General features: G+C 44.3%; 1 protein-coding gene across 1 annotated transcript in view; it reads left to right on the top strand.

Moving 5' to 3' along the window:
* Positions 1–25964, top strand: part of ABCA12 (ATP binding cassette subfamily A member 12) — a 94375-nt gene that overhangs the window by 6410 nt on the left and 62001 nt on the right. Inside the window, exons 3-8 of the mRNA XM_074146031.1 lie at positions 15580–15727; positions 18271–18359; positions 19786–19895; positions 20653–20838; positions 22146–22324; positions 25244–25356. Of these exons, the coding sequence (XP_074002132.1) occupies positions 15580–15727; positions 18271–18359; positions 19786–19895; positions 20653–20838; positions 22146–22324; positions 25244–25356 (825 nt within the window). The remainder of the gene's footprint in view (positions 1–15579; positions 15728–18270; positions 18360–19785; positions 19896–20652; positions 20839–22145; positions 22325–25243; positions 25357–25964) is intronic.

Here is a 25964-nt window from a genome sequence, read left to right as displayed (position 1 = left end):
ATTCTTTTACTTTACATGGCTATTAGTTTGAATGTATATTTATTTGGAGCGTGTTTGCTCTGGATGGTTGCATCTCTGAATTAATGGATTGGAAGGAACGTTCTTAGGAACAGCAAGTAGCTCCATCGGTTGTGCTTTGCAAGAGAGGAGAAGATTGGGCAGTATCTTTGGACTAGTTCCCTCTTCTTCCATAGATGAATTCTATTTTGGGACAAGTCTCATTAAGTATGCAGGTAGGTGTCTGTCTCTCTTAGAAGTGGATGATAGGAACTTGCTATTGCAAGAGAGGTTTTTATGCTGGAAAGTAATGGTTATTAATTGGTGCATTCTTTTGCTCCAGACGTTCAGAGACCACCTAAGAAACCCAAGGAGATGAAGAACGTTAACCAGAGCATCAAACAGCTCTGGTTAATTCTTTCTGCTGCTTTTCTAGTTAAACAAGAATAGCCACTTGACAATTACCCTCTCTTTTTGACAACTGGAAAAAATGTATCAGTATTTTGATAGAAAAGCAAAAGAGAGATCATTTGGGAACTTTCTTTTCTGATAGGAAAAAAAAAAAGCACGGGTGGACACATCTAGGAAAACTATTGCAGGAGGGATTTTTTGTTTGTTTTGAACAGGAATCATAAATTCACTTTATGCTGGGTTCTAGTGCCTGCCTTAAAAGACACAATTGTTAAGTAGCAACAAGAAGCTGTTTCTACTTCTGCTGTCAAGAGATTATTGCAGGTGGACAAAAGTCAGGAAGCACAGAATCAATGGCACAGAGATAGAATAAGCTACTGAGACACTGAGTTTTGAAACCTTAGAGATAACCCCATGGAAGATCTCAGTCTGTACGCTTATCTCATGTATTCAGGGCCAGAGAAATATCATGAAATCGATTATTTGCTCAATTAAAACAGCTCAAATTCGAGACAGTAAGTTCTTCTGAAGGATGTCTAATACACATTCAATAAATTGAGGATTATGTAGAGAAGTTACCTAGCAAGTATCAGTCAAGAATGAACAAATGGCAAGAGCTTCCTGCAAGAGTGAGTTGCTTGCTTTGAATTATGTTGCGTAGTACCTAATGCAATGGGAGCTTGTGCCAGACTGAACTCCAAAGGGAAACGACATGCCAAATAAATGTCACCAGTCAAGAGGATGCTTATAGGAAAATTAAGAACTGAGGAAAACAAGGAGCTGAAATTCATCTGATATATAGTTTTCTTCACAACTAAAGCACCTAGTATCTAAGAGTCAAAAAACCACCTCTCTTTCTTCCAGGCATCTGTTTGATGATGTATTTCCAGGTCAGCAGAGATTATTATCAGGAGAAATGAAAACAAGGTTTCTCTTTCTCTGCATATACAGTTCCTGTGATGATCTGAGAATCTAACCACGCAAAATCCTCATCCAAATTACTATGCACATCACAGTCATGGCTTTTGACCTTTTTATTACAGCCTTTGCATTTGCTAGAAGGTACTGGGATATGTTTTGTGGCATACCTGTGGAATAGGAAGCTCTGGATTGGAAGCCTCCATCGTGAAATCCGGTGAACTGGGTTTGATGGAATCTTCCAGGTTTTTTGTGCCTGTATCACCTGTTTTCTAAACTGAGTAGGGACAAAAGTCCATTTCCATCACTGCAGGTTTTTGCAAGTTATGGGAATTGTGTGTGAGATACAATCTGTCCCTCAGGGCTCAACCCACTCAGTCTACAGAGAAGCCCAATTACACTCCTTGCTTTAACTAGCACTGTCACACCCTGTCACGCCCTCCCCACCCAATTTCTTCCTTTTCTATTCTCCTTCTCTCCCCTTCTGTCGGTTTGACCTCATCATTATTCTCTGTAGAAGCTCTCTTGGGTGTGGTTAGTTGTCCACTCATTCAGAAACCCTGCTCTTTAGTGCTGTGGAGGAGATGTGGTAGAAAACTTGCTCTCCTGTTAGACCTAGGGCTCTGCTCCTCCTGGCTTTCTAAGGGACAACCAGTGGGCTGCAAAAGCCATGCCTCATTTACAGATATTTATCCTTCTTCATGGAAGGAAACTGTGCTCTTGGGTCTGGTCTTAAAATCCACCGAATTCTTTCTGCCTGGGAATTTGCTGCCTGCACACTTCTCAGTGAAGCACATCTTACCCTTCACCTCAGAATTTTCACCCAGATTTCACCACCCCTGTGGAGGTGACTGCAGGGTGTATTGCATTCACTCAGAGATACCCGTGATAGACTCTGCAGCAGAGTGCTCTGCAAGGCTGCTCTTTGCAGCCAATATTCTAGGGGAATAGGAAACTCTGCGCTCGTGAGACCCCATCTGGTGTACTGTGTCCAGCTTTGGAGTCCTCAACACAGGAAGGACAGGGACCTGTTGGAACGGGTCCAGCGGAGGGCCACGAAGATGATGAGAGGGCTGGAGCACCTCCCCTATGAAGACAGGCTGAGAGAGCTGGGGTTGTTCAGCCTGGAGAAGAGAAGGCTCCGGGGAGACCTCATAGCAGCCTTCCAATATCTGAAGGGAGCCCACAGGAGAGCCGGAGAGGGACTCTTTGTCAGGAAGTGTAGTGACAGGACAAGGGGTAATGGTTTTAAATTGGAAGAGGGGAGATCTAGATTAGATATGAGGAAGAAATTCTTTCCTGTGAGGGTGGTGAAGCACTGGAACAGGTTGCCCAGAGAAGCTGTGGATGCCCCATCCCTGGAGGTGTTCAAGGCCAGGCTGGATGGGGCTTTGAGCAACCTGCTCTAGTGGAGGTGTCCTTGCCCATGGCAGGGGGGTTGGAACTGGATGATCTTTAAGGTCCCTTCCAACTCTAACCATTCTATGATAATATCATAACAGTTGAGCTCTAGACTGTTTGCCAGTACCAGCATAGCTGTTCAGGTCTAGTTTAGAGCCAGAGCTGTGTGGTACAACACTGCATAGGAACAAATACTCATAGTCTGCTCTCATTTTTGGCTCCACAGTGGTCCTGGGAGAGGTCCCAGCATAGGAGAGTCTGTGACTTATACTCCATTCAGTCTTACTGTGATGGGTAGCTAGGACTTGAACAGCTCCAGAATTAATTGGAAAAATCAGTGTGAGTCACAGAGCGCATATCTGAGATGCCTTAGGAGAGAGGCTGTGGCTTGTTGTACCTGCAGATGGAGTGTTCCTGTAACTGCTGTGCTGAGCGCTATTACCGTGTTAGAGGCAGCTGAGGCACGAGTTACCCTGGTCAGGGCAGTGTGAGAAAAAGAGGCAGGATGCTCGATATAGCTTGGAAGAAAAGGATTAATGCAGATAGTATCCCCTTTCCCGTACCACTGGAAAAGGGGATAAAGCATCTGATGGTGATGGGTGCAAGGTGTCCAACCATGACGATTCTGTGACTGTGTCTCTTCTGCCAAGCGGATGGCAGGCAGTGCCTGTTGCCCTCGGTCCTTGTCACCCATGTGTGTGTGCCCCTCTGGCTGTTGTGGCAGTGTGCTGCTACATGAGTTTCCCCCCTCTGTGGGTCTGCGCAATGAAGGACCTCAAATCACTTTTAGCTCTGCCAGTTCCCTGGCTCAATCCCAGCATGTTGCTCTGGTGCAAAACCCCTTAAACTTTGTCCCACAGTTAACAGAGAAGACCTTGATCTGGGCTAATTCTCAATATGAGTGATGACTGTGGCTGCTAGAACATGTGTGAGGGCAGGTGGCATGGAGCAAGGTGGGCCACAGCGCTGTCCTTCCTCTGAGATACCATCCTGGAGATGAGAAAGCTCTGAAAATATGCTTGCACTTCAAAGGAATTTGCTTCATAGTTGGAGGGACCTGAACTCCTCTCTTCCCAGTAGTGTGGAAAAATTAATAGGTTCCCATGCTAATTACAGGGAGTTGAGATGGTGGCTTAGCTACAGAGGCCACTTCATTCTTTTGGATAGGTCATGGGTATTTGTGCAAGGTGTAATTCACCCCAAGGGTTCAACCTACTCTGTATACAGACAAGCACACATCAGACTTCAGCTCTCCTTCACTGTTTGCCTGTGGTGGAGCAGCACCACTCCTCATTTTCCCTTACATTGCTTCATTTTCCTCCTTTTCCTCTTTTCTGGCAGTTTTCTCCTCTTTTCTAGACAACCCAACACCAGATTTTTGTCTGCAGTGTGATTAGCAAAAAAGCCTCATCAGGTCCCTCCTTGCTTTGGTATGAACTTTGTTTTGTTCCATTTTGTTGTGTTGCTGTTGTGCCAGGGAGCAGACTGCTATATAATGCTCTGTTTCATTGAAACAATGCTGAAGGGGGCTATGAATTATATTCATTATCCCCGTGCTTGCTGGAATAGACATATACATTGATTTCCTTACGTACATAAGCAGTGCCCAGCCACACAGTTCCCTGCGACTGGCCCAAGCTTCCACTTAGCTCAGAGACCCGTAGCCTGAACAGAGTGCCGTGATGTTTATAAAGCCTCCCTTTTCATAAATCTCCGCACCTCCATTTTCTTTCTATGGGCTCTTCCGCCTTGTGAGCTGTGACTGAAGGATGTTTAGAGTTGAAGATGGGAACTCCTGTGTTACCAGTGTTTTTTCATCCTCTCTGAATTACAACAGGGCCTTGGGGCAGTCATTTAATTCTAATTGACTTCCTGAACCGTCTGAATCCAGATGCTGGGACCTAGAAGCGCAGAAGTACTTTTCCGAAAGTACTGAGCAGTTTGGCTTGCGCTGAGGTTAGCAGTTGTTGATGTCTGTGTTTCTGGAAGGCAGGTCACTTTTGTTTAAAGAATCTAGACCTGGTCTCAGGTGGCACTCAGCATTGTACAGCATTGGTTTAGTAAACACAGCTTTTGTACACATTTTTTTTCCAGAGTCTAGATATGGAATTAGGCTTTTAGGTTCCAACTTCTAGCTGGGAAATGTTCCCACTCTCTTCTTAGCTCCTGTTTGTGCGGTGCCCTGCTGCTCATTCATACAAGAGCAAGTTAGCTGTATTACAACAAGACCGAGTTAGCCTTGTCGGCATTAAATATTGCTTAAAAAAGCCCTGTAGGAAAAGGGCTATTGTACAGCTCTCACTCTCTCTTGGTGTGTTTGTGCTTCAGGCGGTGGGGTATCCCTCCACAATGCAGTCAACCTCCAGTGCGATGCCTCCCTATCAGCTCTGCCCTGTGGTGCAGACATCAGCTCTGTAATCTCCCCATCTTGACCTGAATTTGTAATACCTCTTAAAGGGTTTCTATCTCCCTTCCTTTGTTCTTTGTGTTTGGTTTGGATGTTCTTTCTCCTCCCTTTAAAACTGCTTCTTCTCCTGCTCCTTTGCAATTTTTATACTCTCTGGTCGTTATGATCTATCTCCCCGGTCAGTCTGTGAACCCAATACATTCATATTCAAGTACTGATTTTTAATTTATTAAATAAGGGGGTGGAAGGTGAAGGTCTGTGGGCGAGCAAAACTAGCTTGCCTAGTCTTAATAAGCATGGAAGTAGGCGCTGTCTGCTCTGGGCTGGTCGTCTTGTTTGCAGAGCCTGAAATGTTAGAGGGAAGAATTAGGCAATGAAAGGCCACCAACACAGGGAGGAGGCTTGTAGTGAGTTGTCTGCTGCTTGGATCTTGCTGTCACAGGCAGGCAACTGAGGATGTCGTGTTATTGGGACACTCCAGAAAACAAGGTTGCTATTGCTGCAAAGATGAAAAATGCGAGCTCTTGTATCTCATCCAGCCACACTAGGCTTCTGGGGAGTTCACGGAATCACAGAATTGTCAGAGTTGGAAGGGAGCTCTAGAGATCATCTAGTCCAACTCCCCTGCTAAAGCAGGGTTGCCCAGAGCACATCACTCAGGACTGCATCCAGGAGGGTCTTGAAGATCTCCAGAGAAGGGGACTCCACGGCCTCCCTGGGCAGCCTGTTCCAGGGCTCTGGCACCCTCACCAGAAAGAAGTTTTTCCTCATATTTGAATGGAACTTCCTATGTTCCAGCTTGTGCCTGTTGCCCTTCATCCTGTCACTGGGAACCCCTGAAAAGAGTCCAGCTCCATCCTCCCTCAACCCACCCTCTAGGTACTTGTAAACATAGATAAGGTCTCCCCTCAGCCTTCTCTTCTCCAGGCTAAAGAGTCCCAGCTCTCTCAGCCTTTCCTCTTAAGGGAGGTGCTCCAATCCCTTAATCATCTTAGTTGCCCTACGCTGGACTCTCTCCAGTAGTTCCCTGTCTCTCTTGAACTGGGGAGCCCAGAACTGGACACAGTATTCCAGTTGTGGCCTCACCAGTGCAGAGTAGAGGGGGAGAATGACCTCCCTCCACCTACTGGCCACACTCTTCCCTACGCAGCCCAGGATCCCATTTGCCCTCTTGGCCACAAGGGCACATTGCTGGCTCTTGGATAGTTTACTATCCACCAGGACTCCCAGATCCTTCTCCTCAGTAGTGCTTTCCAGAAGATCCACCCCTAACCTATATTGGTGCAGGACCCTACACTTGCCCTTGTTGAACCTCAGCTGTTTTTTCCCTCTGAAACTCATCAGGGTGGGCTATGTGGTGCTGGTCCATCTGGACCTGTGCTGCTATGCGCAGGCGCCGTGGGTATTGGAGCTTACTGTGTCCCCCCCTGCAGCACGAACCTGTCCTAGCATACAGCAGTGATGGAGGCTTGCAGAGCCACGAAAAATGACTCTGGTACGGTAGGTGCTGAGGCTGTTCAGTGTCTTGCGACTTTGGGGTGAGCTCAGGGAACCTTCTTCCAGTGCTCTCTGCTCACCAAGTGCAATGGTGGGGGTAAATGGCAGTTCTGCTGGCTGGCCAAAATAGGGTGAAAGAAATTGCCTACCAGCTCTGGGCTGCTTTTAAAAATGGGCTTGGTGATATGAAAGGCAACAGTGTAGGGACAGCACAATACCAAACTATTAGCTCTGATCCAGGACGGCTCTTAAGTATGTGTTTAAACCTGAAGTCTGAGTAATCCCATTAAAATCAGTACTGTGCTATGGACTTTAGACACACTGAAGATTTGGGCTGTACCGCCAGGAACTGTAACACTTACTGTCATAAATTCATAGATTGGTCCAGGCTGGAAGGGACCTCCAAAGGTCATCTAGTCCAACCTCCCCAGGTCATCTAGTCCGACCTCCCCGCAGTCAGCAGGGACACCCCCAACTAGACCAGGTTGCCCAGGGCCTCGTTGAGCTTCACCTTGAATATCTCAAGGGAAGGGGCCTCAACCACCTCCCTGGGCAACCTGTTCCAGTGTTCCACCACCCTCACGGTAAAGAACTTTTTCCTAATATCCAATCTAAATCTCCCCTTCTCCAGCTTAAAACCATTGCCCCTCGTCCTGTCACTGCAGGCCCTTGTAAACAGACCCTCCCCAGCCTTCCTGTAGGCCCCCCTCAGGTACTGGAAGGCCGCTATGAGGTCTCCCCGGAGCCTCCTCTTCTCCAGGCTGAACAACCCCAGCTCCCTCAGCCTGTCCTCGTAGCAGAGGTGCTCCAACCCCCTGATCATTTTAGTGGCCCTCTGGACCCTCTCCATCAGGTCCATGTCCTTTCTCTATTGAGGGCTCCAGACCTGCACACAGTACTCCAGGTGAGGTCTCACCAGAGCAGTGTAAAGTGGCAGAATCACCTCTCTGCATCTGCTGGCAACACTTCTTTTGATGCAGCCCAGGATGCGATGGGGCCTTTTGGGCTGCAAGTGCACATTGCCTGCTCATGTGTCCTCGCCTCCTTTTTTTTTTTTTTTTCAACAAGTGTAGGACTTGTGTGGGCATTGATCTTGCAGGTGTGAAAAAGGAAAAGGAAAGGCTCAGCTGGCATTTCTCTCCTGGTCCTGCTCCCACTAACCTGGGTAATAAGGAACATGCAGACCCCTTTCTCCACCTTCAAGATGTGAGTTTCAGAGTGCATAGATGTCACAATGTCACAGCAATATACGTGCCGTGGCAATTAAATTAAATATTCCTTTTTTTTTATAGGCATCGAGGGATGGGCTAGCCTGCTATTTGGACCGTTCTCCATGTCTGTAAAATAAGAAAAAAAAAAAAAAAAAAAAAGGTCCTGCTTCAAAATTAGTCTTATTCCATAGATTTGGTGATTGAGTTTAGATTTTGGAGCGAGATCAAAGGTCCTGGCGTTATTATAAAGCTTTCTACAAAAAATAGGCAGTGTAAGTTGTTACTCGTAAACAGATTTGAACAAAGATGGAAATGGGCAGTTACATGTAGTTGAAGAGAAACGATGTCGGCATCATGTCATGAAACAGGCATGTTTGTCTTTTTGACTGTTTAATGGAATAAAGTTTAAAGCAATGCTGTGTGACTACAGAGGAGACTAGAAAGGAAGCGAAAAAGTTGTGTGTACACAATATAGTTAAACATTTTGCTTAGAAAACTGGGAGGAGATCACCACAGCAGTAAATGTTTTGATGATATGTTTTGTGACTTCTTAGATAAATATAAATCACAGCTGATAAGCAGTCGGAATTGTCTCTCTGGGTTAGACCCACTGCTGCTGCTCAGGTTTGATTGAGAGAGGGGTAGGAACAGAAGCACAGTGTGCTCCCTCAGCTAGAAAAAAATCTTCAGAGGTTTAAGGTTTCTTCAGCCAGAAGCTGAAGAGGTTGAATACAAGTGATCGTGTTTAATAGCTACTGACAAATCTATTTTTGTCAATTTGTCTAATTCTTTTTTAAATTAATGTCTGCTTTTCAGCATACACCACCCTGTGGCAGTGAGTTCCACAACATTTTGATATTTGTTAAAAAAGGTACTTTCTGTCTCTTTTGGCTGCTACCTCATGATCTCATTGTTTCTTTGTCCCTGTGTTGTGAGGAATGATCATTTACTCACCCTTTTCATCACTGATCATCATCTTATGTATTACTCTATCAAGCCACTTTTTGGCCATCTTTTTCTTTGCTTAAGAGTCGTAGTTATTAAGTCTCTTTGTATGATTTAGCAGTGATTGAATGCATTTTCAATTAAACACAATACTTCCTAATGAAGTCATTTGCTCATTAATGCCTCTAATTCACCAGTGGGGGAGTTAAGATTTGTATGGATTTTTTATGAACTATGGAAGGAATATGGAAGGACTTAATGCATAAGGTATATGCCGTATCAGAGTGTGAAATCTGAAGCCAAGAGGATTTTTTTCGTGCCCAAGGAGGGGTAATGATACAACATTAAACTATGGATGGATAGAAAAAAGAAAAAGTCAGTGTGCCTTTTTAAATTCATGGTAAAGGAGGAAGAAAACACAGTTAATGTACCTAAATGTATTTAAGAAGTAGCCATTCGTAATGGAAATCCTGCATCTTTAATACGAATAAAATGGAATATAGATTTTGTCTATTTTTACAGGATGGATGGCAGAGCAAGGTAGGAAGCCCTGAAACCAGAAATATAGCGTGGGCAGGAAAGGGAGAAGGAATGCATGGGTGATATTTTGAAAGCAAAAATTATGGTCTGTGTAGCTCCATCCTATTTAAGGGGTTTTGCATGTTCAGGTGAGGGGGCTGCGGTATAGTTAGCATCTTGCAGAGTAGCAGAGCTGAGATTGGGGAATTGAGGGAAAGGAACTGGTTGCTGGTTTACACGAGAGACCACTGGCTGATATAAACCAGAGTGTAACCTGAACTGAATTGATAACTTGAAAATACTGCCTATTTACTTTCCTTTGCTCTGGTGTGGATAATAACGGCTGTTATCCTCCCAGCACTCGCCTGCTTTGGGGGCAGGCAGCCTCACTGCCTCAGGCTGAAGCGGGGAGGGGGAACACTGGGGGCTGTGTTTATGGCACTGTGCCTGCAGTCGGCTGAAATACCCAGTTCCTTGAAATGAATGGTTGGACTCAGCCAATGCAAATGCCTGAAACCTCAGTGCAATGAAAGAAGCAAAATCAATGTGGCAACGTAAAACATGGTCCATTTAGATTTAAACGTTTCAGTCAATTTCAATTAATCTTATAGATTGTAGTGAAATAGTAATTTTCATCTTTCTTGTATGACATTTATTATTGCTCTGACATTTTTCATCATTATTATACCGAGCACCTTTACCTGAAGAAAACAAAATGTCTTACTTGTGTTGAAGGGAAGTATGTTGGAATTTACAACATTCAGGAACATAAAAGAAATTAATTTTCTTAATTTTATTCTGAATGAAAGCAAATGTGGAAATGCCAGAATTTCCAGTGGCATGCATGTAATAATTAAATGCGTCTTGTATTTGTTATTACTGCTGTGCATGCCTTCTTTTCATCTCTTGGAGATGTGGCTGGCCTAGCTAGATGCTACTGAGCAGGGAGAACCCAGCGCTGAGCCCTTGGCCTCTTTCTGCCCTTTGGGATGCCTGTCTTATTTTCTTCAGATTCAGTGCCCTTCTTTCAATGGTGACAGAAAGTCAAAGCTCTCATAGAATCATAGAATCGTCTAGGTTGGAAGAGACCCTTGGGATCATCGAGTCCAACCATCTACCCTACTCTACAAAGTTCTCCCCTATACCATATCCCCCAACACCACATCTAAACGGCTCTTAAACACATCCAAGGATGGTGACTCAACCACCTCCCTGGGCAGCCTATTCCAATGCCCGACCACTCCTTCTGTGAAAAATTCTTTCCTAATGTTCAGTCTAAACCTCCCCTGTTGGAGCTTGAAGCCATTCCCTCTCGTTCTGTCATTAATTACCTGTGCGAAGAGACCAGCACCAACCTCTCTACAGTGTCCTTTCAAGTAGTTGTAGGGAGTGATGAGGTCACCCCTCAGCCTCCTCTTCCTCAAACTAAACAGTCTCAGCTCCTTCAGCCGCTCTTCATATGATTTGTTTTCCAGGCCCTTCACCAGCTTCATTGCCCTCCTCTGTACCCGCTCCAGCACCTCGATATCTCTCTTGTATTGAGGTGCCCAAAACTGGACACAATACTCCAGGTGTGGCCTCACCAGTGCTGAGTACAGGGGGACAATCACCTCCCTACTTCTGCTGGCCACACTACTTCTAATACAAGCCAGGATGCCATTGGCTTTCTTGGCCACCTGGGCACACTGCCGGCTCATATTCAGCCGCTTGTCAATTAGAACCCTCAGGTCTCTTTCTTCCAGGCAGCTTTCCAGCCACACTTCCCCAAGCCTGTAGCGCTGCTTGGGCTTATCATGGCCCAAGTGCAGAACCTGGCACTTGCCCTTGTTGAAACTCATACCATTGATGTTGGCCCAATGATCCAATCTATCTAAGTCTCTCTGTAGAGCTTCCCTGTCCTCCTGGGAATCAACACTCCCGCTTAACTTGGTGTCATCTGCGAACTTGCTGATGATACACCCTATGTCCTTGTCGAGATGTCCCCTTGGTGAGAGGGGACAGCAAAAGCCTCTGTGCTTGGGATTCTACAGCTGGCAAACTCAGAAATCAGTCTTGACTAACACGATACAGATCCAGGCTCAGACTTTCGTTGCAGACAAGTCCATTTTCCATTTGACAAGAAATGTGCTAGTGACCTCTCAGCTCAGACGTGGGGCAGCAGTGGGTGCAGTGATGTCTCCCACTCGGCTCATTGGCGGTATGGTGGGGCCCTCCAAAGGTAATTGCAGTTTTAAGAAATTAAGAGATTAAAAGATAAAGGCAGGGAGGAGAATGAAAAATTATGTTGTCTTGTGTATCTGCTGTATTGTGTGACATGGTATCATAAAGTTGGGGACTACGGGGCTAGGGAAATCCATATTCCTTGGATATGGCATTGCCATAGACTTAGGCAGAAGACGAAGCTGCCTTGTGCAGTGTGTGGAAGACTGAAGGGATTCCCAACAACAGAAATACTGTAAAAGCCACTAATGGTGGTAAGTGTTACGTTTCAGATTGCGAAACAGTCCCCATTGAAACACTGTCCTTTAACATTTGCAGAACGTTTACAATTTTCCGTCAATAACGTTTCGTAGCTAGTGCTTATGTTGAGTACTAATGTAGTTGACGTGCTGGCTAAATCTCAGCCAAGGAGGGACAAGAAGTTATGAATGTCCCCTGAAGCACTGAAGGGAGTCAGGAGCCATCTTCCTCTCTGGCCGTCCTTGCAGTGGCGTACGGGGCTGACACACGTCATGAATTTGTGTGTGTGGGCAGAGCAGCCCCTGTGGCTCCATGGAGTCACATCTCCTGACCACGAGCAAGTGGATGGGAGGGCAGGAGGATGGAGCAGGGAGCGCATTAATCTCTTGACTCACCTTCTCATCGGTAAATTCCTCCCTTTTCAGGGTGAGGGGGAGTTACAGGAAATAGCTCTGAGGCTCATATGCTTGGACTCTCAAATCAGCCATGCTTCCTGCACAGTGCCTTATGCTGTGGCTCTGCTCTGATCTCAGGCACACTGGCCAAGGAGGCAGCAGAGTCAGAAGCTGAGCTTCCTGTGGCTGCGCTGCTCAGCTTCTATTAAATTAAGTTGTTGGCCTCTGTGGCCCCCGAAGGACATGATTTTCAAGGCAGTATGAACAGGGGTACAAGTTGCTTGGTGGTTCTGATGGTGGTGAGGTTGACTGCTTGTTATCTGGGAGAGACAGACCTGTCACACCAGCCTGGCCACCGTGGTGTTGGCTTGGTGGGGCCGATGCATAAAGAAGGCAGTGTGCACAGTGTGGCTCCTTCAGCACCATCAGCTTGCCACACGAGAAAGCGAGGGTGGGATTCATCTCCCAGCAGTAGGTGTCTGCGGAAAGGGTCCCTGCATCCGAACCAGGTCTTTAAACTTTCTTTGGAGTAGATGGAGATCTCATCAGTACAGGCAGCAGGGTCAGCATAACAATTCATTTTACCCTGACAGGTGGAATATATTTGTCTACTTGACACAGGGCGTGGTTGTGCTAGATACTCAGAGTTAAGAACCAGCATGGGTCTAACTGACACCGCAGGGGAATTTGGCCCAGCCATTTCAGATTTTTCTGTGTCACGGTCTCTCTTGAAAAACTTCTTTAATTCTCTAACTGCTGTCAGAGTCCAGGCCTCTTCCAGAAGAGTCCTCTTTGGCATCGCCACTGCTTTTGTGCCGAGAGCATCATGGGGTTGCACCAGTTCACGTCTGCAGTGACTCAGTGATGGATCAGGCCCTGTGGTTGTAAGCAGGTGCCAGCAAACTGCTCAACATCTGATGCGAGTTGGCAGAGCCTCACTGAATACCTCAATCGTGTTGGGCCAGTGATGTTTTCACAGGCTTTGTGCCACCACCATGACGAGCAGGACTTCCAAACTTCAGGTCATGAATTCCCGTCTCTTCATTTTTCAGCCTGCTGCTTCAAAAGAAAAGAAAAGAAAGAGCTGATGTCATCACCATGGTCTTACGCTGTAAACCTCACTTGTGATACAGCAACTGACTGTTTAATTGTCCACTTAGTTCAAAGTGTACCACCTTTGAGCCCAATTTTAAAATTTGTTATTGCTACGTGCATCTCAAGGAAGTCTCTTCCCCTGCTCTGGATTCAGCAGGATCTCTTGCATAATTGACTCTGTAAACCTCTCGCATCTCTCCAGAGGAGACCAGTGCTCCCTGAGCTCCCAGCCGCATCCTTGTGTTTCCAACTCGGCTGTCCAGCTTGCAGTTGCACAGCTTTAGCTGTTCCAGGTTTCCTAAGAGACATGAGCTTAGTTCCTGGCCCTGGTTGTTGTTGGTAGATGTGAATGGCAGTGGAGGCTGTAGCTGTTTCCCTCCTAGCTCCTACTTCTCTCACTTCATTGTGGTTAGGCTCTCCATCCTGAATTCATGGCTTCCCAGGTCTTTGAAGCTGCATTTTGGTAGAGACACTGATAAAGTGAGGTCTGTGATGTGCATTTTTGGATTGGGGTGTGAGTCAATTTCCTTCATGGGAATGAGGGTGCAGGAGATCAGAAGGAAGATGAGACAAAAATGCCAGTGTGTGCAAAATGCCATGTTGCAGGGTTATAATTGGTGATCTCAAAGGGCAAACGTTCCAAACACGGCAGGTATATTCACATAAGGATGCTTCCAGATTAAAGTGCTCTACTCTAAAGTTTCCCTCATGGGCAGCAGACTTAATTACTCTTCAAAACCTTTAGAGTGGCATATGTTTGGTCCTTTGGCCCCAACACCAGAAGGGCTGCCTTTAGGGATAAGAGAGATCTTTTACTCTCCCTGGTGCTCTGTGATTACTGGGAGCTGGCTCAGCCTGCTGTGTAACGCCTGGGGGGATGCAGGGAGTGTTGGGGGAGCTTCCCACAGCAGGTAGCCTTCTCCTCTGGCAGGGTATCCCCTTTAATTTTCTAGGGCAGTTCTCTGCTGAGCTACACAAGAGAATCACACCACCACTCAAAATGGGTGCCTTTGACCCTGCAGTCCTCTGTGCCAGTTGCAATCTGGCTTGAAACAGTGGGAACTCCCGTGCTAAACGATGAGCTCTTTGCATTTTGATGCCAAAATGCAGTGCACGCTCATGGGCTGTGACCAACTGTGCTGAGGCAAGCTCAGGAAAGTCAAGTCTCCTTCAAGGAGACAGCCAGCCATGTACTGCACCCAGCACTGCCATCCCCTTTGGGAACTTCTGGTTTTGACCACTGCTATAATTAATAAAAGTAGTACAAATGTAGTACGGTGTCCTTGTTGGAAGGGTTAGAAATGAAGCTGTGCCTGGGCGAGAGTCACAGGTCGTCTTTGGAGACTAAAGAGCAAGGTAATCAATTACCGCAAGCCTGCCTGCAGGCCTTTTGTAAATCTGGCACCTTTCCATAGTAGAAAGAATAGCAATGTCCTTTGCCAGGTAATTTTCCAAATTATTATTTTAAATAATATGTTGCTGTGATCCAGCAAAAGTGTTCCGAGATTTATTAGAGCATTTGTCACTGAGAGGAAAAGCAGGCGGTGAACTCTGCGGGCTGGCAGTAAGCAGTATGGGGCAAGTGGCACATGAAATACTAAAGTCTCTAATTGCTCAGGTCCACTCTGTGTTTGCAGAAGTGGGAGACAGGGACATACATCTCACCCCTCAGCGCTGGCTGCCAGCATCACAGGTCACCAAGCAGATGGTACAGGAGCTGCTCTGGGATGGCAGAAGACACAGAGAGGGGGTGGTGGTGATAGATTGTTCATCTCCCTTCCCTGGGCAGGTCTGCACAAAAAGCAAAGGAGGCTGTCTGGTCCTGGACCTGTTGCCCCTTCCTGTGGTAAAAGCTGAGACTTTACAACCTGGCTTGAAACTGAAGCTTGTGGTGTTGCATAGAAACTGATCCAACCAAGTCTTGGAGAACATGCTCTTAAGGGTGCTTCAGGTCATTCTGGCCGTGTGCCTGCTTTGATCTTATTTTTTAGAGGCGGAATTAGAATATCATAAACCTAGGGTGCTTTTGTAATTTCTTGCCTGTTTGTTGCATTTTGGGGTGGAGGGAGAAAATCTGCAGTTGCTTTGAGACCAACAAATAGCTTGACTCTTTTTCCTAATAAATAGCCTTTCATGGCTTTGTCAGTGTTGAGGAGGGGCTTCTAGTGGGCTTTGGCAGATAGTGCTGCCAGGGTGGAGTAAAAGAGCCTCAGCAAAATTCAGAATCAAGTCCATGGTTTAGAAAGAGAAAATAGCACATACATAGGACACATGGCCTGTCCGCATCATAATAATGGCATTTTCTTTCTCTTCCTTCTTTCAGGTTATCTTGCACCCCGAAACCTTCCTAGTGCTGGCTTCTTCCCGTTCCTGCAAACAGTGCTGTGTGATTCAGATGCTAGATGTAAAGGCACACCGTACACACCAGAAGATCTGCTGCCAAGACTTAATGATATCTCATCTCTCAGACTGTAAGGGAATCTAAATACTATCTGGGTGTTACAAGCTGTAAAGCAAAACTTGCTTTGAGGTGAGGGGAGCAGGTATGCGTGTGTATATGTGCAAGCGTGCCCACAACAGATATATCTCAGATATTAACACTTAGAAATGAGAATATGGGCTGCAACATGGGACACTTTAAAAATGTCCATATTAGGGACAGCTATCAGTAATGTGTCATTTGATCCAGGCTTGATAGTAGAAGAAAATTTTATTCCCTGAGAAAAATGCTTCTGCTTACCCAGATCAAAGCGAAGACACTTTTTTTTTGCATGATTGTGGCTCAGGTCCTGCAGGGTGTCTCAGTGGATAAGACTTGTACCAAGAGCAGCCCGGCGTGCGGGTCTGCCACTGTGGTGATTGGTTCAGGTGGAAGTGGCAAATGTTCCCCTTTGTCGTTTGAGGTACACTTGTTCTGGAGCGACTGCTCCAGGAGGATGTAAATCCTCCATGTGACAACCAGAATGGGTGTTCTCTCCGCAAGCCATCAAACATATTGGGAAACAAATGAAAATGAGGAAACAATTTTTGCTCACAAAAACGTGTAGGTTTGCAGCGTGGAGCTGGCTGGGCATGTTTTGTTGGAATGTCGGTTTGTTGAAATTGAAATGTTCAGTGGAGGCATTTCAATTTCATTGATGTTCCAGTTGAAGCCAAGTAGCATTTGCTTTGAGATATGCCAGCCGGGGTTGTTTCTACATCTTGGCTGCCCGGTTCTGGCACACTCCTGGGGAACGTGCTACTCTAAGGCCTGACTGGTTGATCGAGAGCTGAAAACCTGGGCATCTTGCATACAAGGTCCCTGGTTTCTCATCTTTACTTTCAGCTGAGAGGCTGCTCCACAGTGGCTATGTCAGACCCTCAAAATCCCCCTTGGTCAGACCTTGAGGTTCTAAAGAGCTAAGGTGGGCCCCGTGTCTTCCACCAGAGAGCCCATCAGGCAGGATGGGGGATCCTGGGGGCTCGGGACTCCTCAATGGTCCTACTTAGTCAATGCAGAGGGACTGTGATTTCCTGGGCCAAGTCAATGGTCAGGATCTCTCCAATGGTTAGAAGAGGTCTGGCTGACTAAATATGTGGATGACAAGTTACACAAGGTGAATCCTAATCAAATTCAAGGTCACACAGCAGAAGAGGGCAGAGCCACACAGCAACTGGATGTCTGGATTCACAGCTCTTCACTCATTTCCTCGGTGTCATTGTTTTTCCCTGGGCATGTTAAACAATGGTTAATTTGGGGCATTGAAATGAAGAAACAGGAACTTCTAGCGCCAAAGCTGGAGGTCTTCCATGAGTTTCAACAGCTACAAATCCTCCTTGTTTTCTGTTTTTGATTTCTGTACAGCTGTTTAGGAAATAACTGATTTTTTCCTGCCAACTGAAAATCCAAGGATTTGGCCAAACTATAGCTCAAGTCACATGAGTCATTAATAAGCATCTTGACCACTGTTGATGCTAGAAGTTGGCTGTGTGAGGTATCATACAGCTAAGTGGGTATACCTACCCTTGTGTGGTCAATGTCAGCTTTAGAAATGTATTGTATTCTACCAGAAAACACACCAACTGTTAAATAGCCACAGCAAAATTAGCTGGATACAGCAGAGTATAAAACCTCAACAGAAGGTTGACTGGGTAGAAGAAAGCTCCAGAAGCCAACATGAAGAGATGCAGCTCTGCCTCAGGAGCAGAATCACTATGTGTGAGTTTGTCACAAAGTCATAGTATTGAAGCTGTGACCCTTCGCTGTCTGGGTATATTGTTGTGTAATATTCTAGAGCTTGTAATATTCAGGTAATCCAGACTGGTTTTTTCCCCTCCCATTGTGCAATTCACTGAAGCTCTTATTAAACTTGCCCTAAAACCATGTCTTACCAGTGGCCAGCTGCAAAAATGGGCAAGGTTCTCATCTTTGATTCACTTAATAAAAGGGAATTAGGTACAACATCTTCCACCCTTTCTTTTCCCCTGTAGTGAAATGTTTGGGAAGGATGAAGTAAGGCCCTGATGTCTTCAAGGATTTCTTGGTAGGGGTGTGCAACCTGATGTTACAGTTTAGAGCTGTTCCAGCTTTCATCAAGGCTTCTGCTCAGTCAGAGTGGCATTAACACTGCCATGAAGTTCCGCACGGTTTCTTCTGCTGAGCAGATGTTGCTGGAGGACAGAGTAGGACTTGAAACAATGAGACCTTCTTTCTAGAAGTGGGAATTTGTTTAAGATTAGATCAAATACATACATCAAACCTTGCCTGTCATTGGTGTTCCTGTAGAGCAGGCATGAATGCAGTCCCTTCCATCTGTTTTGTGGCTGAGAGCGCTGCAGTGTGCTTCCCCAAAATAGATGCCAAGCCTCTAGAAGGAGCCAGACTTTTGCACAGCCCAGATTTCAACACACCTGCCATGAAATCCAGCTATAGACCCATTCTGAGTCACACCGTAGTTAGGTGTACCCTTAATCATAAGAAAATCTGTGAATTGTTACAAGTGTCATCTTTTTTTTTTTCCTTTTCTTCCCCCAGTAAACGGAGGAGCTCTTCCAGTGTGGCCAAGGACAACCATCCATCACCATGGAGGGCAGAGGTTCCTAAAAGCAGGAACGCTTCACTGGGTAGGTTATTCACTGTCCTGCAAAGTTCTGGTCTTTAAAGGATGATCTTTTGAAGCTCTCTGGACAGAGATGCAATTCTTAGAGCACTGCTAAAATTATTTATGTATTCTATACAGGAACGTGACTATGGCCATGACATTAGTGTAAATTCTTGGGAATAATTACAAGTAACTGTCTGTAGGCAATGCTTTTGGAATTTGACCAAGAAAACAGGATTAAATTGTTGTGCTTCACAGGAGCAACGCGAGATCACAGACTGTTTGGACATTAATTAAAGACGTGGCCTTTTATGGAATATTGCCCTTTTACTGCCCACAAATTGTCCATAAACAGCTTATTAGTTTTTTCAAATGTATTTCTTATTCACAGTTATCCAGCAAATAAGTCTTCTGTGCCATGGTGGATATTTATTGTTGGTGATGTTCTCCTCTGATGTGATTCCCTTTCCTGAAGGAACTTTCAGGCTTAAATTTTCCATAAAATCATTACAATTATTATTTATTGAGGGCCAGTACTATCCACAAGCCATCATGATGGATAGTCCTTTCTCCAGGGAGCTCACGATCAAATGAATGATTACAGATTTGCATTCTGTGACTGTTCTGCTCCAGCCATTCTCTGTTCCAATTAGCATTCCTGCCAATGCACTCACTCTTTGGTGTACGGGCAGAAAAAGGCAGAACGCAAAAGGGACTGAATGCAGGGGCATGGGGAAAAAAAGTAAAACCAATGAACAGTTATGGGATCTATCAACTCGTGTTGATGGCCACGGATGGTCAGGTAGGAACTCAGTTCCACATCTTATTTTAAAGAATAAAATAAAAGGCATAGGTCATAGCTTCTGCTGGTGTAAACTGACGTAGCTCCTTTGGTTTCAGTGAGCTGTGGTGTTTGAGAGTGTAGCTCAGTGCAAGTGTTGGCTTTGGTGTGCGTCAGCTGGGCACCTGGCAGTAGGCCACCATGTATTGTGGGCAGCAGTGCCCCAAGCCTGTGTTGGCGCCATTTCTGAATAACGAGTACCACCCACTGGTGCCAAAGACACCTGGAGAGTTCGTTCTTACAGGGCTGTTGGCTTGAGCTGACGTGGGCTTCCTTGTAAGGCTACCCATCTCTCTCTTTGCATGGGGGACCTGCAGGACTGGAGAAAAGGACTGGTGGAAATTAGAAGCTTAGCTGCAAACAGATAGTTAAATGCATTTAATTAAAAAAAAAAAAAAGTTACAGAAGGAAATAATGTAATCCAGAATTTAATTACATCAGAAAAAAACTTAAGTAATTACAGGATGCCATTGGCTGTACCTTTGGAAAGAGATTAATAATGATGGCATGCCCAAAGCTGTAGTCAGCTATCCTGTCTCATGGTTTGATGTAGCAAAGAGGTTAAAGGATATTAAGTTAAATCCAGTGTTTCAAACTGTTACTGCAGCATTCAGGGATTTGGTATCTCATGGAGAAAAAACCCTTGGGAATATTTCGTCATCATCCAATTTGACTTCCAGCATCAACATGTTCAACAAAATCCTCAGTTTTGGGAAGGTAAGTTGTATTTGCATAATAGCTGAGTGTGAGCATTTATGTATAGTCATATTTAAAGAGTTAGAAGCTCAAAGAACCAACATACAGTTTCTATTGCTTTTGGATCTCCCCTGTTACGTGGATGTGCTTTATTTTGGGAAGAGAAAGACAGTTATTGTGGGTGGATTTTTAAGCTCTGTGGTAAATTTATTATCCTCTAAGCAGAAACCAGATAAACCAGACACCTTGGGACATAATACCTTGAATTAAGAAATATGGTCACACACAATACCCTGAGATATTTTGCTCAAAATTTGTGTGAGTTAAGGTGTGTAGAGTGTGTTTTCTTTCACATGAAATTAAAGATATGATGTTACAGGCCTTGCCATTGAGTTTGTTATTTGCCCACTATACTCCTGCATCAGAGACGCTGGGTGTTTATTATGTAGGTATTGACTATGTATAAGAACAACTCCTTTGTAACAGAAATACGGTACAATGGACACCAGTATGTGTATGTTTTTGTATTAAGGCCTCCAAACACTTAGGCACATGTTTCTCTTTGTCTATATGAGGAGTTTGAGGGATTTCAGTGACACTGTTCACCTGTTAGAGTTCTGTATGTGTATAAGTACTTTTAATGACAGTGCTTTTCAGATGTCACTACCACCCCCTAAAAAAAGTCTCATCACTGTGCTTAAAACCATACCAAATAGAATATTGCTTTAAAGCTTCAACATTACATCTTTAAACCTTTACCATTACATCTTGCTTTTAGAGCCGGACCCGATATTCAACCGCAGCAAATCTCAAAGTCATTCTGTGTGAGGTCTTGTCGCGATACATAGCACGTCCCGATCTCACTGAAGAGAAGATGGCAGCCAATATCCACCGGACATTCTGCTTTACCGACTCATCGCTTTTAGAGGCATTTACCCAAGAGTTCAGAAGTCAGCTCTCTCAGGTGAGTGCCTGGGACTTTTCTTGATATCTGCAACCAGTAGCTGTGTTAGTTCACACGTTCTTGCAGTGTTTTGGAGATAGAACATAAACCTACCTGGCTAGAAGTTGCTCATCTCTCTCCCAAAGTGCATATACTGCATGACGAGGCTGAGCTAATTTTTGTGAACAGATGTTGTGGTTTAACCCCAAACAGCATGTAAAACCATGCAGCTGCTTGCTCACTCCCTCCCCCTTTTCCCCTCTCCAGAAAGGTAGGGGAAGGAGGGGGAAAAAAACCAAGGGGGGATTAAGGAAGGAAAAAAACTTGTGAGTTGAGATAAAGACAGTTTAATAGAAACAATAACAGAAAAGGAAAAATAACAATAATAATGACATGGGTCACTGTCACTGCCCAGTGAATTGGTACCATCTTGAGCAGTGCTTGCAGATTCCTGTCCCCCCGGCTAACCCTCCCATTTATATACTGAGCATGACATCTGGTGTGGTATGGAATATTTCATTGGCCATGCCATCCATTCTGTCTATGCTTCTATGGGAAGCTGAAAAAAAGTCCTTGAATAGTGTAAACTTCACTTAGCAACAACTAAAACCAATAGGTATTATTGACATTCCTTTCACAGCCATCACTAGAAAGAAAAATTAACTCTTTCCCAGCTGAAACTGGGATAATAAGATTAGCTCAAAGACCTTAGAGTTGAGGATCCAGCTTGGAAAGGCAAGGACATCCAGCCATGAGCTAGTGGCCAGTAAAGATTCTCACCATGGCTAGGTCTTGTTTCTCCTCTTTATTTGCCCTGCTGCAGTGACAGGTAGATAGAGCAGTGTGACAATGTGGTGTAAATAAGAATATTTAAAGCTCAGGGAGGCAATAAATTTAATCCTGTATTACCTCAGCCCTACAACTTCATCCAATAACTACTGCATCTGATCCAAGTATTTATGATTGAAGGAGTACTTGTCTTTGGGAAAGCTATATAATTTAAGCAAATAAATCCTTTAAAGGTAATACCTTCTTTTTTTTTTTACCAGAGTGAGGATTGATACTAATTTTTCTTGTATTCCTAGTCTTTGGACTGTTTGGGACATTGTGAATCGTAGGGCTTGTCTAAACAGAAAATTTATTGTGCAATCTGGGGTGTGAAGGTAAAGCACAGTCACTCTCTCAGTTACTGCCTGTCACTAGAGTCCTTTGAATGTATTGTTTGTAGACTTGTGTACAAGTGCAGTGCAAGCTGAAAAGCATAAGAAGACCCACCAGCAACAAGGGTTCTTGTTCTGAAATAATTTCTTGCTTTGTTATTTGTTAAGGTGCAACATAACCCGCAGTACCAGGCAGCATTCGTCAATGAAATGGTCTCATTTCTAATGCTCATCTCCCAAGTGCAGAATGACACCTCCCTGTGGCATCTCCTTTTGCTGGCCCCAGATGTGTTTCAGGGCAGCATGAAACTGCAAGACATAATTGATTTCCTTCAGAATCCAAGCAGGTAAAAATACAGAAAACGCCAGGAGTGGCACTGAAAGTTGGTGGGTTCGTGTATTGAACTCTGTCACCTCTCATCTTGAAGAAAGGGTGTTAGCTTAAGAGCATGATTTATTTGGGGTATGATATGGCTTCATACTGATGCGTCTCTAAAGGTCTCTATGGCCAGTGAGCAGTGTTTTGATTTTCAGTGACTCTTGTGTCACTTTTTTAGATGGGAGCTTGATATGAACTCTTAGTTTTCTTCCAGCACTGTCAATTCTGTGTGCAGATAGAAAGAATGGTGAATAGCAGACGCTGCCTTTGGTTGAAGAAAAGCTCTTCTGGCTGGATAGTTGTTTTGCCAAAGACAGCAGCTAGCTGCTTCTGTCCAGAAAAGCGTAGAGCAAATTCAAGTTGTTTTGGAACACCTCAAGCATTTGTAGAGGAGCCATACATTCATTTAAAAAAAAATAAAAAAATTTGTTACACAATTTACCACTATTTTATCTTTCAAGATTGGTCCCAAGAAAGTAGAGGAGAGAGGGAGTCTGGTTCTTAGCATACGGGGCTTTGAATATGTGTGACTTTAAGAAGGAAGTACTGGTTATGTTCTTGCTCAATGGTTATATGAAAAACAGAGCTGGCTTAACTGTATTAATTAACTGTGCTGAAATATTTGATGCTGTATGCAGCTGGGACAATAAAACTCTTCTAAAATGGGCTTAGCCTTGAAATCCCCTTCCTGGTCTGTAGTTGGGCTAAACTCTCACTGATCTCTAGAAGGCTTGAGTTACTCAAGAGATTAAGGGACTCTCTTCCAAATCATCTACTGGATATGTGACTGACACTGCTGTAAATTCCTCTGTATGGGCTGCTTGCACATGGAGGACAGCAAGCAACTGTGTATCTTCAGATTTTTTTTTTTAAATTTTTTTTTTTTTGTCTTGGATACATCAGTAGTTGGGTAAGGATGCCAAAAGAGGTTGTAGAAACTTTGCCACTTTGACTACACCCAGACTCAGAGGGACTCGCTTTTCATCACTGGCATGTTGCCAAGGCACTTAAAAAACCGTACATTTAATATCTGGGTAATTTGCCATCCTGAATTGTGAGAACTATTTATAAGTCATAATGTCCTTATCCTTAAAGGAGTCAGCAGCAGTGTGGCAAGAATTTTAATTTTATTCAGAGGCTTTTTGTCCATGCTGCTGTTTCAGTCAGTCACATTCGTTTGTATTTACTGGCTTGCAGAATCGAGCCTGGGAAGCAGCACTGTTTGAGTGCCCAGGAAGAATTAATATTTACTGCGCTGCTCTGCTTTGCTCTACAGCTGCAGAGCTGGGCAAAGTTATCATAGCCACGACAAAGAGGCGCAGAGAATTTCATCACTAGAACGGTGCAGTGCTTTTATACCTAGCATCTGGCAGTGTAAATGCATGAGTAAAGAGTTATTGCAAAGAGATTAAAAAAATAGTATTTTTAATGATGTTTACAGAAGCACATCTTAGCTAGCCTGTCTGTGTCTCTTACTCAGGCAGTACTGACCTCCTAAAGAAATGTTGTACTGGGAATTTTTTTGTAGTATAAATATGAAGATACAAAAGAAAAGAACTTTTGCTCTTTGTGGCATCTGTATTAACCATGTGATAAACAACAGTAACTTCAAAGACATGAATTCTGCAGAAACTTTAGGAACAAATTTTATTACCCACACAAACCTGGTTTACAGACTGAATTCACAAATGCTCCTGTCATTGTTTTAAAACAGCTTTTCAGATAAGCGTGTAAGCTGAACTTTTTCTCTAAAGCCAATGTCTGCAAAAGCCCAAGACTGAAATAAAAGGGCAACACCACTTGTTTTCACGTTTGCTACCTTCTGATCCATATGATATGAATCCACTTTTAGCAAGCCTATGCCTCCCTCCTCCTTGGCTCTGCCATTGCTCAACTCAATATGTGACTTATAACTGCAGATTCTTCCCCCTATAAGACTCTTGCTAACAAGCACCTCTGCAGAATGGAAATGGTGAGCACCAAGGCCACGAAACCTGCATGGAGGCATTACGTTAAATGAGGAGAAAAGAGATCCCTGGTGCTCTTTTCTCGCTAGCAGTCTGTTCCCACAAATCAGTATGCATTTATTCATGCCACTGAAATCAGCTCAGCTAGGTTCTTTGTGTATCACCTGCAGAACTTCAGGCGAGAGATTATGCATTTCACGGTGACCCTATGCCTACAGTGAAGAGCTACTCTTTATACAGGAGAAGCAAAAGGGACTAATAATCACCGTGAAGTTTTCAGTAACCTGCGCACATTGAACAAAGTGTCTTTTAAATTACTTCCTCTGTGATACAATGTGCCTGATTATCAGCTTGTTCTTTCTGAAGACTGAAAAACGTTCCTTGCTTCCCTGTCAGCCTGGTTATTACTGTATAAAAGAGGAAAGAAGGAGAATTGGAAATGGTAACCGTTATTTGTGATTGCTTCTTCCATCCACAGATGTTGTCCCTTAGGGATCCCTGCTCTCCCTGGAGCCTTGTCTGCTCACTTCTTGGTTTCTTTTAGGAGGAGATTCACCCGTAGCAATGAATCACTGGGCTGGCATATCACCTGAGTGTTTTCTAAGCCCTATTGTGAGGATTTAAGTGATCTATAGATTTTGCATAACCCTTCGAATAAGTACATCTAATGAGTGAAACACATATGTTTGTGCTAATATACTGCCATGGCTTTCCCATCAAAGCCCTTTGTATTTGTATTTTGTGCATGATCAAACAAATAATTAAAAGTAAGGGCAATTTCTTGTCTGTCAGACATTTGAAGAATGATGGGCTGTACACCAGCTGTTTCCTATTTGAGCACTTGTTTTATTTCTTCTCATAAACCTGTAACCACAATTCATTTTCCTTTCTTTTTTTTTTTTTTTTCCTCCTCCCTTTAGTGTTGTGCTGGCAGCTCAGAATGTCTCTGCATCGCTTGTGACCGATGATAGATTCAAAACTGTTCAGAATGGGGTTACAGATCCTCCATATTCCCTGAACTGCTTGGAGCAAGGTAAGACTCCTCCATATAGTTGTATCTCTGCTGAAAACCTGTGGTGCTGAAGAGAAGCAAATTGCAGGCTGATAAGCGACCGTACAGATTGCATACTGTTCAGGGCTCAGCATAATGAATTCTTCTTTCAACTTTTTACAAATGTGAATGAAATACCTCATTTCAAATTGAAAAGTAAAAAGTGTGGTTTTGTCAGTAGACAATGAATTAACATGCGTTTGCAGTCTCGGTGGAAAAATGGGGAGTGGTAATATTTTACCTTGATTTTTTTGTGGTGTTTTTTTTTTTTTTTTGGTCAAAGTCTGCCTGTAGTTGTGGGCACTGTCAAACTCACCTCAGCATATCAGGGTAGGGCCTGGGCTGCACAACAAGCTGTATACATCAAGATACCAAGATTAGCCATTCCCCTAAACCCCTGTTGGCTTGAAGCAGAGGCAGGGTCCTCGACATCCACCTCTTAACTCAGGTTATGTGAACCGGCAAGGGAAAGCTACAGCGTCTAAATGATACAAGGGACAGATTTGTAAATGCCATCCATTCTCTATTTCTTGTTTGATGGAGATTGTGGAAGTTGGGGTGGATAAGAAGAAAGCAGATTAATGCAGTGC

Source organism: Numenius arquata, chromosome 3, assembly GCF_964106895.1.
Source record: "Numenius arquata chromosome 3, bNumArq3.hap1.1, whole genome shotgun sequence".
Taxonomy (NCBI): domain Eukaryota; kingdom Metazoa; phylum Chordata; class Aves; order Charadriiformes; family Scolopacidae; genus Numenius; species Numenius arquata.
This window is presented reverse-complemented; position numbering and strand designations above follow the sequence as displayed.